The 15,481-nt window shown below is 49.1% G+C and overlaps 1 protein-coding gene across 1 annotated transcript in view; it reads left to right on the top strand.

Moving 5' to 3' along the window:
• Positions 1-333: 333 nt before the first annotated feature.
• LOC104076049 (pyruvate kinase PKM) overlaps positions 334-15,481 on the top strand; it is a 15,396-nt gene continuing 248 nt past the window's right edge. Inside the window, exons 1-10 of the mRNA XM_009576764.1 lie at positions 334-430; positions 643-812; positions 1,203-1,294; positions 4,281-4,412; positions 4,620-4,806; positions 5,627-5,897; positions 6,552-6,702; positions 8,082-8,234; positions 12,494-12,660; positions 14,895-15,076. Of these exons, the coding sequence (XP_009575059.1) occupies positions 390-430; positions 643-812; positions 1,203-1,294; positions 4,281-4,412; positions 4,620-4,806; positions 5,627-5,897; positions 6,552-6,702; positions 8,082-8,234; positions 12,494-12,660; positions 14,895-15,076 (1,546 nt within the window). The 5' untranslated portion in view covers positions 334-389. The remainder of the gene's footprint in view (positions 431-642; positions 813-1,202; positions 1,295-4,280; positions 4,413-4,619; positions 4,807-5,626; positions 5,898-6,551; positions 6,703-8,081; positions 8,235-12,493; positions 12,661-14,894; positions 15,077-15,481) is intronic.

Genomic DNA, 15,481 nt, shown 5'->3' with positions numbered 1-15,481 from the left:
GAATGCATGGGGCAGGGGAGACCCCCAGCGTCTTCAATTTGAAGAGGGACCTTGGGTATATTAAAGAAATCTTCAGTCTTTTACATGTTCTCACAGGTGTTGTGTTTAATCAACTCAAGTCTACTTGCTTGTACAGGCTTAAAGGATGGGTTTTAAGCTTAGGCAGACTGTGCCGTGATTAGGTGCTTCTCGGCAGAAGATTGCCCGCGTAAGATGTATCTGCAGTCACGCTAGCGCCGATCTGCCCTGGTCCCCAGTTGCGATGGGAAACGCAGTTGAGGCCTGTAGGAAAATGACTTGAGAGCTGGGAGGGAGGAGGCAGAATCTCTGCCTGCGCACTCAAGTGCTTGAATTTTGTTGCGTTGTGTAGCTCCAAGGGAAGACTGGCAATGAAGAGAAGCTATGAAGGGAACATCTGCATAGAAGGCAGGTGAGCTTTGGGTGGTGTATGTGGGGGATGACATGGAAATAGAAGTGTGTCTTGCCTGTATCTAAGACTCTCAAGTAGGAACATAAAGATAGTTTGACCCAGTAGCAGCTTTCTTGTTATCTCCATATTCATCACGTGGGTGTGTTGGTGTCTCTGCTTGATGAGCAAGTTTGGGTGATTCCTAAACCTGGCACCGCTTTCTTCTCTTCTAGATCCAGGATCCCAGTGACGATGTCGAAGCACCACGATGCAGGGACCGCTTTCATCCAGACCCAGCAGCTGCACGCTGCCATGGCAGACACCTTCCTGGAGCACATGTGCCGCTTGGACATCGACTCGGAGCCAACCATTGCGAGAAACACTGGCATCATCTGCACCATCGGTAGGCGATTCCTAGATAGGAGAGAATCGCAGCTGTGAACCTCTGTGTTGGTGAAACTTGTTAGGGAAATTGTGGGAAGGCTTCAGCTTTCATCCCTTGCCAGGGCTGAACTTGTGTGTTGAAAGAACATGACTTTCCCATGTCTGCCTAGCCCATATTATTGCTAAGAGTGAATCTGGTAGCCAGGGAAATCAGAACTGCTTAGGTTCTGCTGCGCTCCGAGTTAAAGGCAAGTTAAAACAATCTTTACTACTGTAGAGATGAGCTGCTTCAGCGCTGAGCAAGTCTGTATCCATTATACCTTTTCTCTTCCACATGAAACAGTCTGGCGTGTGTGGGTTATCTCATTATTTTTACAAAGTTAATATTCAAACTATTTCTTCCTCCTAGGCCCAGCCTCCCGCTCGGTGGAGAAGCTGAAGGAAATGATTAAATCTGGAATGAATGTTGCCCGCCTCAACTTCTCTCACGGCACCCATGAGGTAAGGGTGGGGTCTGAGCTGATACAGCCCTGACCGGGCGGTGTGTACCTGCTGACCCTGTCTCTCATGGAAGAGGGAAATCCAGCTTAGTCCAGACCAGCCTTGGTGTGGGAAGGCGAAACTTAGCTCTGCTTTTGGGGAAAGTGTGCTGGTTGAACATATTGAGCCAGTGTAATTGCTTATAACATTTTTAAGCGCGCTTTCTGAGCCGTTTTGAAAGCAGTTCAAAATCACACCCTTCTCTGTAGCAGGGAGCCAGGTAACTGATACTTGACACTTGTGTGTCGACTGCTTGCCGTGAAATCCTTCAGTTCTCCCTGGTGTCCTGCTGTTCGCTGTAACTGCTGCTTCTCAGTTAATAGCAGAAGCCGAGAACATTTGTCCCTGTTTTGCTGTGCGCCTCTGCGGGAGTACACAACTATCGCTTGCTCGTCTTGCTGCTTGTTTCGTTGCTGGGGGTTTTGCAAGCGGGCGATCAATGAATAACTTTGTCTCAGAAGAAAACTGTTAGTAATTTGAAGTAATTACTGTGCCTAGTTGAAAGAATCGAACTCCCGGGTTTGCTTGGCTAATCAGCTGCTCCGGTTGTGTTCCTGGCATTCATGAGGTTAGCACCACAGTACTTGGGAGGTGGTGCGGTGAGCTTGTAAGAATGAGGTCAAAAGAAGTCAATGCTGTTCATGGCAGACAAGCCCTTATTGATATAAATAGAAGAAATCCTCAGCGATACTGGAGGAGCTGAGGATCCCATTCCAGGTTGCCTAGAATGCCACCCTGAGCTGAGGTTTTTTTTTGTTTTTTTTTTTACCCTGGCTGCCCTCCAGCTTTCAAAATGTCAGACAGTAGCCAGTAGCAGCTGTAGGTGGCTTTACTTACTGAACCGTGAGCCTTGCGGTGCGTAACAGCTTGGCCTCTCACCCTCGTGGCCTTTAAAGGCCACAGGGCACTGTCAAAATCGAAAGGTCTGATGCTTAACTGTGGACAACCATCAGACCTTGACTAAACACCCTGGGGTAGTGTCGGTGCATAGGCTGCAGTTAGCAAAATCTGCCTGAAGAAAGGGTAACGTGCAATAACTCTGCCTCTCAGTAGCCAAATGCTGCAGCTGGGTGGCTCTTGGGCCTGGTGACTCGGCAGGGAGTTGGTGGCCAGGCTGAAACGGGGAATTTTCACACCGTTACTGCCCAGCGGAGCTGCTGCTGTGGTTTGCGTACTTGTTAACTGAGGTCGAGGACAGGGACTGTGGCTTTCTGCTTTGGGTGAGATCTAACTGCACATTTCATACAGATGAGGTTAGATTACAGCAGAGTCTGGTCGTGCTGTCATCTCCTGTTGAGTTTGGCTGTCAGCCGTAGCTAGTCTTAAGTTTGAGTCCCCTCCTGGTTCCTCCAAAACACTCCAGTTTCCAGTGAAGCCCCAAAGAGTTTTCATCTGTCACGAGTGCTTTGGTTCTTGTGTCCACCCTAAAGCATTCAACTTTAACAGAGTTAAAGTTTAACTTTAACTGGCTGCAACCCTTCTATATAGAAAAAAACGCCTGCTTTTACTTCCAGCTCTGCCTGCATTCCTGTTCTGCATATGTAACTCTTCAGGAAGTCAGACTCCCTAGGAGCCAGTTAGTCATCAGTATCAAACTAAAAAGGAAAAAGCGCAGGTGACTGGGACCAGATAAACGTAATAGCACCCTTCAGGCAAGTTTCCTGTACTGCATCCCTGTAGGCTGCAGTGCACGGGAGGGTTGGGGCCTTCTCAGTCTCAACTTGCACACTCGATCAGTAAACTAAAATAATTTTTCCTGCTCTAAAGAGTTAGCAGTTGTGGTGCACCTCTGGCAGGGGACACGCACACGAACTTTAGCACAGCTTTTTCCGGCCCCACCTTCCTGGCGCTGCATTACCGTCCCCGCGATACCAAAGTCGGTGTGCGGGGCTCGTGTCAAGGCAGATGGGTGGCGTGGGGGGAGCCAGGTGTTTCCTGGTCAGGTCAAATGCCGTCCGTCTGGCACAGAGAGGGGAAAGGGTATTTCTTATCTGCAAAAGTCTGTCAAGCTTTACACAACTTGCAGTCAAGGTTATCTCTTAATGTTGTTTAAACAAGTAAAGTAAACTGATCTGCTGGTCATCTGAAGCTCGTTTGAGGTAGTTGGGATGAGAGTTTCCGGGCAGAACTGTCTGTCCTGAAACTGGCAGCGTTAGTGAAATGCTCTTGCACACATGAAAGTTTGGAAGCCGGGTACATGGTGCTGGAGTCTTGAACTGCTGGCTGCGATTGCTTTGGGTCTCGAAATGTAAATACTTAAATGGATAATGTCCCCTTAACAAATCCTTTTATCTTTAGGGGAAATTTAAGCCAAAGAGTTATAAAGAAGCTTGTCCATCTGCTCGCCTGTAGGACTGTTAAGAGGGGTCAGGCTGGAAGTCTGTGGGGGAGTCGGCAGTGCAGAGAATGGCATCCTCCCTTCTGTGCTCTGAAGGGAGGAGGAGAACAGCCATGTGTGGCGGTGGCTTAGCTGTGACATTCTCCTGGCATTCAGGAGCCTTTCCACACATGTAATCGTCCAGTGCTGCCGATGTTCTGCCATGTTGAATGGGCAGGTGTTAGCAAAGCTTTCGGAAACGTTCTTCCTAAAGGCCTGTTGGTTGGTGGGCATCTTCAAATGGCAAGTGTATGTCCTGGTGGAAAATCACTTCTGCCGAGCACCTGGGCTGTCTCCTTGAGTTGTCCTTCTGGGATTAGAACTGGGGGCATCGAAGGCACAGCCAGGTAGCTGCCGGGCTCCACTTTCAAGTAGGTAAGGCCTTTGTATCCTCATATTCTGCTTTTCTGGAAGCTCAGTCTGAATTAAATTCTCAAGCTAGAACTGAAATTGAGCATAACGTGAGAGCAGAGCTTTCCGCTTGGGCAGCGTTTGGGGTGTGTAGTGATCTTTTTCCTAAGCAGTGGAGTAGAAATGGCTTGAATGTTTCCATCTCTTTTTCATTGCCAGTATCATGAGGGCACAATCAAGAATGTGCGAGAAGCTACAGAGAGCTTTGCCTCTGATCCCATCACCTACAGACCTGTGGCTATTGCACTGGATACCAAGGGACCTGAAATCCGAACTGGACTCATTAAGGGAGTAAGTTGCTCTTTTTTTCTCCCACTTTTTTCAGTGCCTGAGTCTAGATACCATGTTATGTCTGTGGCCTTTTGAAAAAAAAAAAAAGTCTCTAGGAAACTAGGCAAGGAACCAACTACCAAAAATTTTGATGAACTGCTGCAGGCTAGGAGGTGGTTGTGTGCTGGTTTTTACTGGTCTTGCTGAAATGCATGTTTTGACACGCAGAGTGGCACAGCAGAAGTGGAGCTGAAGAAGGGTGCACCGCTCAAAGTGACCCTGGATGATGCCTTCATGGAGAACTGCGATGAGAACGTGCTATGGGTGGACTACAAGAACCTCACCAAGGTTGTAGAAGTTGGCAGCAAAATCTATGTGGATGATGGTCTCATTTCCTTGCTGGTTAAGGAGAAAGGTGTGTAACAACCGTTCCAGCTGTGCCTGTTTTGTTTTTTCCTCAGAACATATTTGTGCTTTCGCTCCAGTAACTGTTTTTTAGCTTGCAGTTGTGTATTAAAAAAGGAGTACGTGGTTCTTAATGCTGTAGTGAGACTTTGAGCAAAACTTTCTCTACTTGAACTAGCAAGTTTCCAAAAACTAACTTCGGCTGGGTTTCACTAGGCTGTCATCTGAAACCTGTCTTCAAAGGTGAATGTGTGGTAGGGACATACCAGAGCTCATGATTAAAGCCTGTTTAGCCAATTCATACTTTTAATGCAGGATTTAACTGTTTTTACAGCATAAACCCTGAGTTTTGTGGTTAGAGACAGAACTAGCTTCAACTGTTAACGTAGGGGCAAGGTTAGTTCCACAATACTCCCTCTATAGTGCTGCCTAAACTGCTCTAGCCTCAAGGTATCACCTCAAATCCCAGAGTGTGTAGGGAGATGGAGGTGAGGCTTTTGGGGTGCTCAGTTTGGTATTCCAGGGCTCCTGTGTGCAGAAATGCAACCTGGTGGCTTTTCGGGGCGGGGGGCAGTCCCAAACTTCTGCATGGAACAAATGGTATCTTCTCCAAGAACAGCGTAGAAGTGGTCTGTTTAAACCGGTCTTTTGTGCTCCCATGGGTAAATTGCAAGCTTGTGTGTTACATAAATCTGCTGAAGAGAGCAGCGATGTGCTTTTATCACGTGCGGTCGCTGTTGGCACTGCTGTTCTCAGGCAGGGAGGTGTGTGGGAGCTGGCAGCGGGGAGCTTTCTGGTAAACACTGACTATGGGAACACATCTGTTTCAGGCAAGGACTATGTCATGACGGAGATCGAGAACGGTGGCATGCTGGGCAGCAAGAAGGGAGTGAACCTGCCTGGTGCTGCAGTTGACCTGCCTGCGGTCTCTGAAAAGGACGTTCAGGACCTAAAATTCGGTGTGGAGCAGAACGTAGATATGGTGTTTGCTTCCTTCATCCGCAAAGCTGCTGATGTCCATGCCGTCAGGAAGGTGCTAGGGGAGAAGGGAAAGAACATCAAGATCATCAGCAAGATCGAGAACCACGAGGGTGTGCGCAGGTGAGCTTTGTGCAGCTGACACTTCAGGTTTGTCACCCTGTATCAACAGAACAACACAGCCCCTTTGCGCTGTAGTCAGGACTCCTGGTCTCTGGCTTGCCAGCAGCAGCAAACATACTAGTCCGACTAACAGGGCGGTAGCGCAAGCCATCAGTTAATGCCCTGCGTGTGGGACTTGACGTAGCTGCAGTACGAACAGGAGGATGTGTTGCTGTCGCACGCCCTGAGCTCATGGGGACAGTGTCACAATCTCCCTGCATCCCTGAAAAATCTGTGATTTTTTTTGTAGTGAGTGTGAGTTGAAACTCGAGCAAAGTTCTTGTTCTGGATGCAGTCAGCGAGCATGGGAATCACCAAGTCTATGGGAATCACTATCAGACTAAAATATCTCAGATCAACTCACGCTCCCCTCGACCTGTCTTTGTATAGCTTTAGAAAGCTTTATATAGCACTTTATATGTGCTGTGGCTTGGCCGTGTTTTTTCTTCCTCCTACCTTGGCATTACAGGATACCAAAATGGCACATGGAAAGCCCGTGTGCCGACAGCGTGTCGCGCTCCAGAGCGATGCTGCCTTTAAGAGGGGGAGGATGGAACAGAAAGGAAGGTGCTTTGCAGAGCAAATGGGGTAACAAACATCTTCTCTTGCTGTCAGGTTTGATGAGATCATGGAGGCCAGTGATGGCATTATGGTGGCCCGAGGTGACCTGGGAATCGAGATCCCTGCTGAAAAAGTCTTCCTCGCCCAGAAGATGATGATTGGACGCTGCAACAGGGCTGGCAAACCCATCATCTGTGCCACTCAGGTACTCGAAACGCAACGCTAACTCATAACTGCCGGAGTTTGGCAGGGTGCGAATGTCAGTAACTGTCATGGCTTGATGGTGTTCGCTAGAGAGTGAGATGCCAAGAGCAAAGAGGTTTTGCTCGTAGCTGAATAGCTCATCTTGAGGCACTTCTTTAAAGATGTGTTTGGGATCTTTCCCAGTAGGGTTACAGGACCTCGTGTTGCGTGTTTTACCCCTCAAAACTTCATGCAGTGTAAGTCTTCTGGGCTGACTAAACAAATTCTGGGAAAAAATCGCTTATGCTTTGCCTTGTAGTAGCACATTTGTGTCTAACAGAGAAGACTTGCTAAGGTTCCCAGGTATCTTACAAAACGTGCCCGCACTGCAGCATCAGAAGGAACTGAGTAAAAGATCCATCTCATTATTCTGGGAGCTGCTAGTGAGGGAGTGATGCTCAGCTTCAGTGGTTCCAGTAGGGATCATGTGCGGACAGTCCTCAGGCACTGGGAGGACTGGTTTCCTGCCTATGCTTGCTCTGTGCACAGGCCGTGGAAGTGAAAACTGTCTCTAGACAGCAGTCATCAGACAAGGTTCTGGATTTACAGTGGCATATGCTCCTTCCTCTTCCTGTATTGCTGCTAAAATGCAACTGAAAGCTGCCTCAGGCGGTGTTTCGTGAGGAAATGAGTGATGTTTGCCCAGTGGTGGGGAGAATGCTGTACGCCTGAGGAAGATGGGAGAACTGGCCAGGCTTTGGTGTGTGGAGTTAGTGTGTGAGCTTCTGGGAGAAGCGGGTAGGAAGAGCTAACCTCGTGGAAAGCTGTCCTGTTTTCCGCTCTCTTCAGAGCGGGTGCTTAGGAGGCTGGTGGTGGTAGCTGTTCTGAGTTTACTAGCCTGTACATATTGTATAAAGAATTGGAAATCTTGTGTTGGATGAAGATGATGTTACTTGCTGTTTACCTATTTCTAGATGAAAAAACCAAACCCCTAGATGCTAATTTGGGAACATGTGGCTGGATTTGAGCTTTCTGTAAAGACGTCTAACGCAATACTCTGCTCCAAAGAGCTCTTGCGTTCCTTGGACCAAGACCTGTGCTGAAAAGTTAAATGGGAAAGTCAGATGCTACGTCTGTGATGTTGTGTGGGTTACATCTCCCTGGAAAAGGAGTAAATGTTGGATGGGTACAAAATGAAATGGGTTGTTTTTCTCGCGTTAATTCAAAGCTGGTTAGGGACCAGGCGCCCCTGTCCTGTACCCGTGGGAGAGCTCTCCTCCCAGAGTCCTTAGGCTGCATCCTGTCTTCTGCCCTATCTCTAAGTATACTGAAGTGCACTAGTGAAAAAGCAGCTGGTTCCTTCTGCAGTGTCTTGATTTCTTCGGATTTGTTCTCTTCCAGATGCTGGAAAGCATGATCAAGAAACCTCGCCCGACCCGCGCCGAGGGCAGCGATGTTGCTAATGCTGTCCTGGATGGAGCAGACTGCATCATGCTGTCCGGAGAGACTGCCAAGGGAGACTACCCGCTCGAGGCTGTGCGCATGCAGCATGCTGTGAGTACTGCCTTCGCTCTGCTTGGGGGGGCCTGTCCTGCAGGTGAAAGTAGCAGTACTCTCTTGCCCTGCATCTTCCATCTGAGCCGGGCACCTGAAGATCTAAATGTGTCTGGTCCTAGGTGACAGCACCTAGCAGTCCAAGTGATTTCTTTGTTCACACTCCCGCTGTGGGTGTTTCTTTACCTAGCATGGTCCTGAGGGCCTGAAACCTCACTTTGTGTCAAACTATTGTCAGGCAGAGCTGAGAACTGCTCTGCAGTGCTCTGAAATCTAAAACTTTAGATTTCTCATATTAATTTTTGTTTAGGCCAGGGTGAAGGGGTTTTTGCTGTTACCTTGGTATGAGTTTCTCCAAATGCCCTATTCATTTTGGCATATTAAATGCCTTAAACTTCTCCAAGGTCAAGGAGCTGCTTAACCAGTTTATCTCTAGATAATGAAAGGTATCGGCTGACTCCTCTGGGGGGGGTGGGGGAGGCTTGTGAGTCTGATTTACAGCGCTGTTGCATTCAGCACCTGGTGCGCTTGGTATTGGGGGTGTTTTTATTGCACGAGTACTGACAGCACCATATTTTTACATGCCTGAACTGCCAGAAACCTCTGCTCTGCTTCAAGTTCACCCAGCTCGCATTTCAGCTGATTAAAAAGCCTGATGTCAAGTATCTATAAGTGTTGCTTCTCCCCAGTTACCAGTGCTGTGAATCACAGCAGTGATAACTCTCACCAGTTTTATTTGCAATTCAGGTTATATAGATTAATCAACTCAGCTAGTGTTTGTTTGCAGTGCATTATGTAAATATCTTTTACCTTTATCTGGTCAACATGGAGTGGTGGTTTTTGCATGTAGCAAATGCAAAATATGACTTGATTACTGGGCAGTGACTGCTGGTTTACAGGCTGAACACTAACGGTGCACCTAAAAGGTTCTTCCTCAGTTTTCACCCCCTAAATCACGAGGGTTGACTTTCTACCAAGAGTTGGAAACTTGCTGCAGCAAACCTTACACCTGGGTTTCCATTCTGGCATTAATTCTTAGACTCAGGCAGGTTGTATTGTACCTGTAGCCTGAGCTCAGGATCCGTTGCATTTGCTTCCCTCTTCCTGCAGACCTGGGAATAGTGGTGTTCACTCTGCCTGGCCCCTGCAGAAGTACTGAAGGTTTTAACCCTCTGTGCAGAGGAGCACATACAGATTCACTTTATTTAATGTAACATGGCACAGGCAGCAAGGTGCCAACTCTGTGATGGTAGGAGTACATCACCCTACAGTCAGGATCTTTCATCTGAGCTGATTCACTTGGTATTAGTCGAGAGAAGCCCTGCCCAGCAATAGTGCCCTGAATAACCACGGTCTGAAAATCTGCAGCACGGCCAGAGCAGATGACTCTTTCCATCTGAAGTGGCCAAGCGGTCATAGCAGGGAGAAAGCACCTTACCTGTGGTAAAGAGCGGCTCCTGTATGCATTCCCTGGCCTGAAATGGGTATCAGTTTGGGTTTATATATTTGTTTATCCAGTGCTGCTACAGGAGTATTCCAAGTAAAGCTCCCTCTGTAGCGAGGTGCAGACAGCAAACATGGGCTGTGATGCTGAGAACGATCAGGGTCTGCGCTATGTGGTATCCTTGCACCTCTCTAAAAGACTTGACCTGTCTGTCTGCGACCTGTCCAGCAGCTTTGCTGGGACTCTGCAGTGGTTTGGCTTGGTGATCCCTTTCCAGTTAGCCTCATAGAAAAGAGCTTGCTCCTCCGTAGCTGGCACCTCTGTGACAAAAATGCCACGTGCCTTGAGTTTAGCAGCAAGCTTCCAAATACCGGGCAGGCTGTTTCCTGCTTGTGGGAGTGGGCTTCCTTCCAATTCCAGTCCACGATCCACAGTTGTCTTCAAATGCCGCCCTGGCCATGCTGTCTAACGGGACCAAGGTTTAAATAGCTGTTCCGTTTTCCTTTCTCCCACCTGCACCCTAGTATCTCCACCTGCATACCAACTGGAAACCCTCTAGCCATTTCTGTATGAGTAAAGCCAGCTCTGATGTGGAGTTAAGAATTGCTGTGCCCTTCTGCAGCCCCTGTCAAAGCAGACATGTGTGTACACATACTCTCTTACAACTGGGGAATGCAGGCTTCCCTCTAAACTCAGGTTCACTCTGCATGTTACGCAGAGCTGCCTGCCTTTGGACCAGGAGCTGAAGATAAACTGCCTGGCTACCAGCTCTTGCGTTTGGAGTAAGTGTTTTGGGGCGAATACTTCCATTTTATCTAACGGCAAGTGTAAAGCCAGCAGTAACAAAACTGACTGCATTAGGACCAGAGATGGCACTGGACTGCTGTTCCTGCCTTTCACATGTGTCCTGTTATTTGTAGACATAAGATACTTAACTACTTTGGCTTAAGCTGATGTCTGTGGAAGAGAGATAATTCCTAGCATCACATAAAATAATTCATTAACAGTAGAGTAGCAAAATTCTTATTTGGAAGGGGTCTAACTACAAAGCTTTCACTATAATGGCACTTCAGTCTCTGCTTAAACATCAACTCGTCACGCTTTATGTAGCGGCTGCTCACTTTCTGGAGTAACTGGATGAAGTTGTCCTTGAAAAGACGATCAACCTTTGCATGCTTTTCTAGTCCCTGCAAGCCTTCTTTATCGGGTTGTCAGGGGCTAATGCAGCCTTCTGAGATGAGAATTGTCTTCAAATGCGACTGATTCCCAGCATACTGGGATGAACACATTACTGAATTTGTTGCAAATGCTTAGCCTGAACAGAAAGCCCTTAGTCGTGCCTCTGTCCCTCTCGTCTGTCCAAGTCTGGCACTGTACAAACACCCCAACATACATGTTGTGACAACCCTATAAGGAAGACTTGTTACTATTTATTTCCCTATTACCGAAAGGGAAGTTCGTATAGCACTTGGAGGTGAAACTTTATTGGCTCTCAAGTTAAACTAAATCTTTATTGGCTCTCAAGTTAAACTAAATCTTTATTGGCTCTCAAGTTAAACTAAATTTAATGAAGCTGAGAGAGACAGTCCCCCAACTTCAGGGGTGATGTTGAAAGTGCATTGCTTGCATGTTGGCTCCATGAAGACTCTTCCAGCAGCGCTGTGTGGTCTTGGGAGAGTATGAAGGGAGGACATGGAGCTACAGAGATTTCCTCTTGAGGAATTGCAGGCAGGACCATCAGCAGGCTGGTAGGTGGCATGAGAGTCTCTCAAAGAAGTAATAAGCAGCTGCAACAAAGCGCAGTCTGACTGGGCTTGAAAAGCAATCTGCATTTGCCTGCTCTGAAAGGACTCCAAAGTACAGCAAGAATGCCACCTTTGAAATGCCTGCCCAGTGACCAGGGACTGCCAGTTAAACGGCGCGGTGGACCAGCCAGCGCAGCTGTGGCATGTTGGACTGGGTTGCAATCGGCAAACTCAAAACCTGAGAGCCAAAAAGAGTTTCACAGCCTGACCTTTAATATCCTCTTGCATGCATTACTATGACAATTAAGCAGATTAACGTGATCTCATGTTATTCTGGTATATCTTTCCTTCTTTTCTTTCCTCTTTTCTCCTCCTTCCCTCTTACTCGGGCCTGCAGATCGCTCGTGAGGCTGAGGCCGCAATGTTTCATCGTCAGCTGTTTGAAGAAATTTTCCGCCTCAATGTTAACAACAGGGACCCTGCCGATGCCATGGCAGTAGGCGCAGTGGAGGCCTCTTTTAAGTGCTTAGCTCCAGCCCTGATAGTTCTGACCGAGTCCGGCAGGTAGGGTTCAGAGAGGGGGCTTGGTGCCAGTTCCCATGAGTAAAAACACGCTCCGTTCTAACACTGCAAATATTTAGTAAGCAGCTTGCTGCTACGGTATCAGCCTTGCATAACCGCTGCAGTCCGAGTTGAGTTCATCTCTGTGGCAGGGAGGGACTCCAGGTAGGCAGGAGCAGAGCGAGAGTGCCTGGCAGTTGGCATGAATGTCACCTGAGTGAGGGCTCGGCAGGGCGAGGTGACTCAGTAGGTGCCACCGATTCAGAAAAGAAACCTTGAGAATCGAATGGTTCCTCTGTAAGGCTGTGCTGTTTGGGTGGCTGAGCGTTGCAGCCATCACCCCAGCTTTAGTGTTGAACTAAATCTGGGCTTGCTAATTGGTAATTGTTAATGGCAAAAGCTGACGGTATTTGTGTGACACCTTGCTGATAGAGCACCTCGCCTTACCCTGTGCCGCCCCGAGCGACTGACGTGAGTGTTGTCTTCCCGAACGCGTGTTGCTCTTATAGATTGCCCGGGAGGCCGAAGCCGCCATCTTTCACAGGCAGTTGTTTGAGGAACTGCGTCGTCTGACTTCCCTGAACTGTGATCCCACGGAGGCCGCCGCTGTTGGCGCTGTGGAAGCGTCCTTCAAGTGCTGCAGCGGGGCCATTATTGTCCTCACCAAGTCTGGAAGGTAGGAGGTGACAGGTTCCCTCAGGTCAAGCCCACTTCGTGACAGGGTGGGGGAAGGAGACTCGCAAAAAGATGGCTTTGAAAGACTAGAGCTGTAACAGTGAAACCTGGGTTTTGGCAGCGACTGAGAGCCCAGGCCGCCTGCCTGCAGTGCCGATTCCTCGGGAGATGGGCAGACATCTCAAACATCTGCATATACGTAACCTCTGAGTTCCTCAGCCTGTCTCTGCCAGCGTGGCATCAGCACCGAGCCCTGCCTCCCCTTGCTGTTGCGAATGGCATCTCTGCCAGCAGCGCTGGCTGGAAGAGTCAAGGGAAAATAAGTGTTGCAGCTTCGATTGAAACTTCTTGGTAAGAAATCCTCGATTTAACAGTAAGGCAGAAGTTCAATGGATGCAGAATTTTTTTTTTTTTTTTTAAAATTGAGGCCTTTGCCTTTCATAGTAGCATCCAAACTATAGGTCCCTTGCCGAACTTTTCAGGCATCAGCCCTGCTTGCCTAAGCCCGAGGGACGAAGAGGGACTGCTCAGCCTAGAATTGTTAGGCAGGGAAACTGAAAGCGTTGGAAACTTCCTCTTACGGGCTTCCGTATGCCTGCCTGCAAGTAATCTCACCGAACAGGCAGGCATCTGGCAGGCACCCAGCAGCCAAGTGCTGCCTGCATTCTCAGGTGAGCTCAGTGCCTTGGCTGCAGGTGAGAGACAGCAATGCAGACGCGCTGGAACTATATAGTTTGGGATTTCCGTCCAGTGACGGTGACAACCACTGTGTAGAGACACTCTTCCAGTTGCGGAGAGGAAGCTGAAGCCTTGCTGATCAGCTTTTTCATCTAGAGGAACTAGGCTGCCCACCCTCAAAGCGTGTCCAACCATAAGTCTCAGACTACTTTCTGGAAGAGAATCTGAATTTCTTGCACTGGACTCGGACCAAAGAAATAGTGCAGCAGCAGAGATGTGATTATATGCGCTGGGTATGGTCTGCCTGAAGAACTGGACCATCGGTGAATCCTTCACCCAAATTTACAGCTTAAAATGATTTGAAGCAGCCACTTTCTGCAGAGATGAGGAGTGACTATAAGCACTGAGTTTCTGGATACCCTCGTGCTTCTAATGTTTCTTTGTAAAAGGTTCCAGTCTTACACTTGACCTTTTTAAAGAGATTTGAACTCTGATATTTGAATATTTTTAGCTGTGGATTCTGTTACAGCCTTTGAGTACCTGGGTCTCCTAGAGCTACCAGGAGGCTTCTTGGACAGCGTGGGAAGGATTGTCTGAGAGCTGGCATGTGTGTTTCGGTGCTTTGAGCAGACTGCTACTGCCTACTTTAAGCAGCGATCTTTGAGTATTGCTGAGCTTGACTCCACTAAACAAGGCTGCAAAAGCTAGTGGAGATACTGGCATGCTCATGGAGCTATAAATGTCATGGCCTTGCAGTTTTAATCTCCATTTATTTGCAGATGCACTCTGTAAGCAGTGCCCAGGGAAGGGGAAGCTCTAGTCCCCACCCAGTGTGTGCTGCTTGCTGTGTTAAGGCATTTTAAGGATTCTGTGCCCAACTTCCCGGTATAAATTTTGGCCTCAGTTGCATTTGCTTCCTGTTGGGCGCGAGAGCAGAGCTCTGTGCAGAGGAACTGGCCTGTTTGCTGGCTTTAGCAGGTGAACGTGGCTGGGAGGCAAATGGCTTCCTCCTTGGCAAGCTTTGGGTAGCGCTGCTGGCCTGGGCTCTTTCCATCCCATAAATCGGGAGCTCCTCAAAACAGAGGGAGCTTGCAGGGACTCCCACTGAGATGCCGAGGACTGCTTGCAGAGGCCAGAATAAATGGCACCTCGCCACCTTAACATAGCAACAGAGACAAATAAAGGCTTGTTTTCGGGACCAAAACACGCAGATGGCACTTCCTAAACTCGGAGGCGAGGTGATTTTCACCGCAAGACTGGAGTAGGGACTGTCGCCAAGGGACGGCCTTTGGTGGCGGTCCGCCCAGTTGCCTAACTGGGAATTCAGCAGAGCTTCAAGCTCGTTGGTGAGCTTGGCTCTTGCCAGCATCTCCCGTGGTCGTCCTCGATGTCCCTCCAGGGCTTTTGCGGAGGCCTCCAGGGTGACAGGCGAACCTCGCTGCCGCTTGTGCTACGAGTGGAGGTGCCCCTCTGGCTGCCCACAAGCTTCCTCGAGCTTGCTCTCGGGCGGCTGTGCCTGTAACGTGGTGCTTCACCTCGTGTCTGGTTTCCTTCTAGGTCAGCACACCTGGTGTCCCGGTACCGCCCGCGGGCTCCCATCATCGCTGTGACCCGTAATGACCAGACGGCGCGCCAGGCCCACCTCTACCGGGGCATCTTCCCGGTCCTGTGCAAAGAACCAGCCCACGACGCATGGGCGGAGGATGTGGACCTCCGCGTGAACCTGGGCATGAATGTTGGTGAGTGGTGCTGCTCCAGCCTCACCCGGGGAACGCTCTGGTGGGACGTGGTGGTCCTGAGCACCTCACATGGTGCTTTTGGGGTTACCAGTGGGGACCGGTGGCAAAGGGAGAGGAACTGGCTGCCTGTGTGGTAGTGGTATCCGATTGGGAAATGGAGGACATAAGCACAACTGCATCCGATTGGGAAATGGAGCAGCAGGTTTGTCACGGCTGCCTTAATATAGGTTCCAGCAGAAAACCAGGTTGGTTTTAACGTGGTAAGTGCTTGAACCCAAGAGACAAGAGAAGCCCGGAGCGGGGTGGCTCCTTTCTCTGGCCCCTCTCCAAAGCCCGCGCTGTGGGATTTCAAGCTCTGTGTCACACAGGAGCCCAAAGCAGGGGCAAAGGGTCCGAGATGGGTGG

The sequence above is a fragment of the Fulmarus glacialis genome, unplaced genomic scaffold (genome assembly GCF_000690835.1).
Source record: "Fulmarus glacialis isolate BGI_N327 unplaced genomic scaffold, ASM69083v1 scaffold31814, whole genome shotgun sequence".
In the NCBI taxonomy this organism is placed as follows: domain Eukaryota; kingdom Metazoa; phylum Chordata; class Aves; order Procellariiformes; family Procellariidae; genus Fulmarus; species Fulmarus glacialis.
Note: the sequence above shows the minus strand (reverse complement) of the source record. Positions and strands in the feature narration are given on the sequence as shown.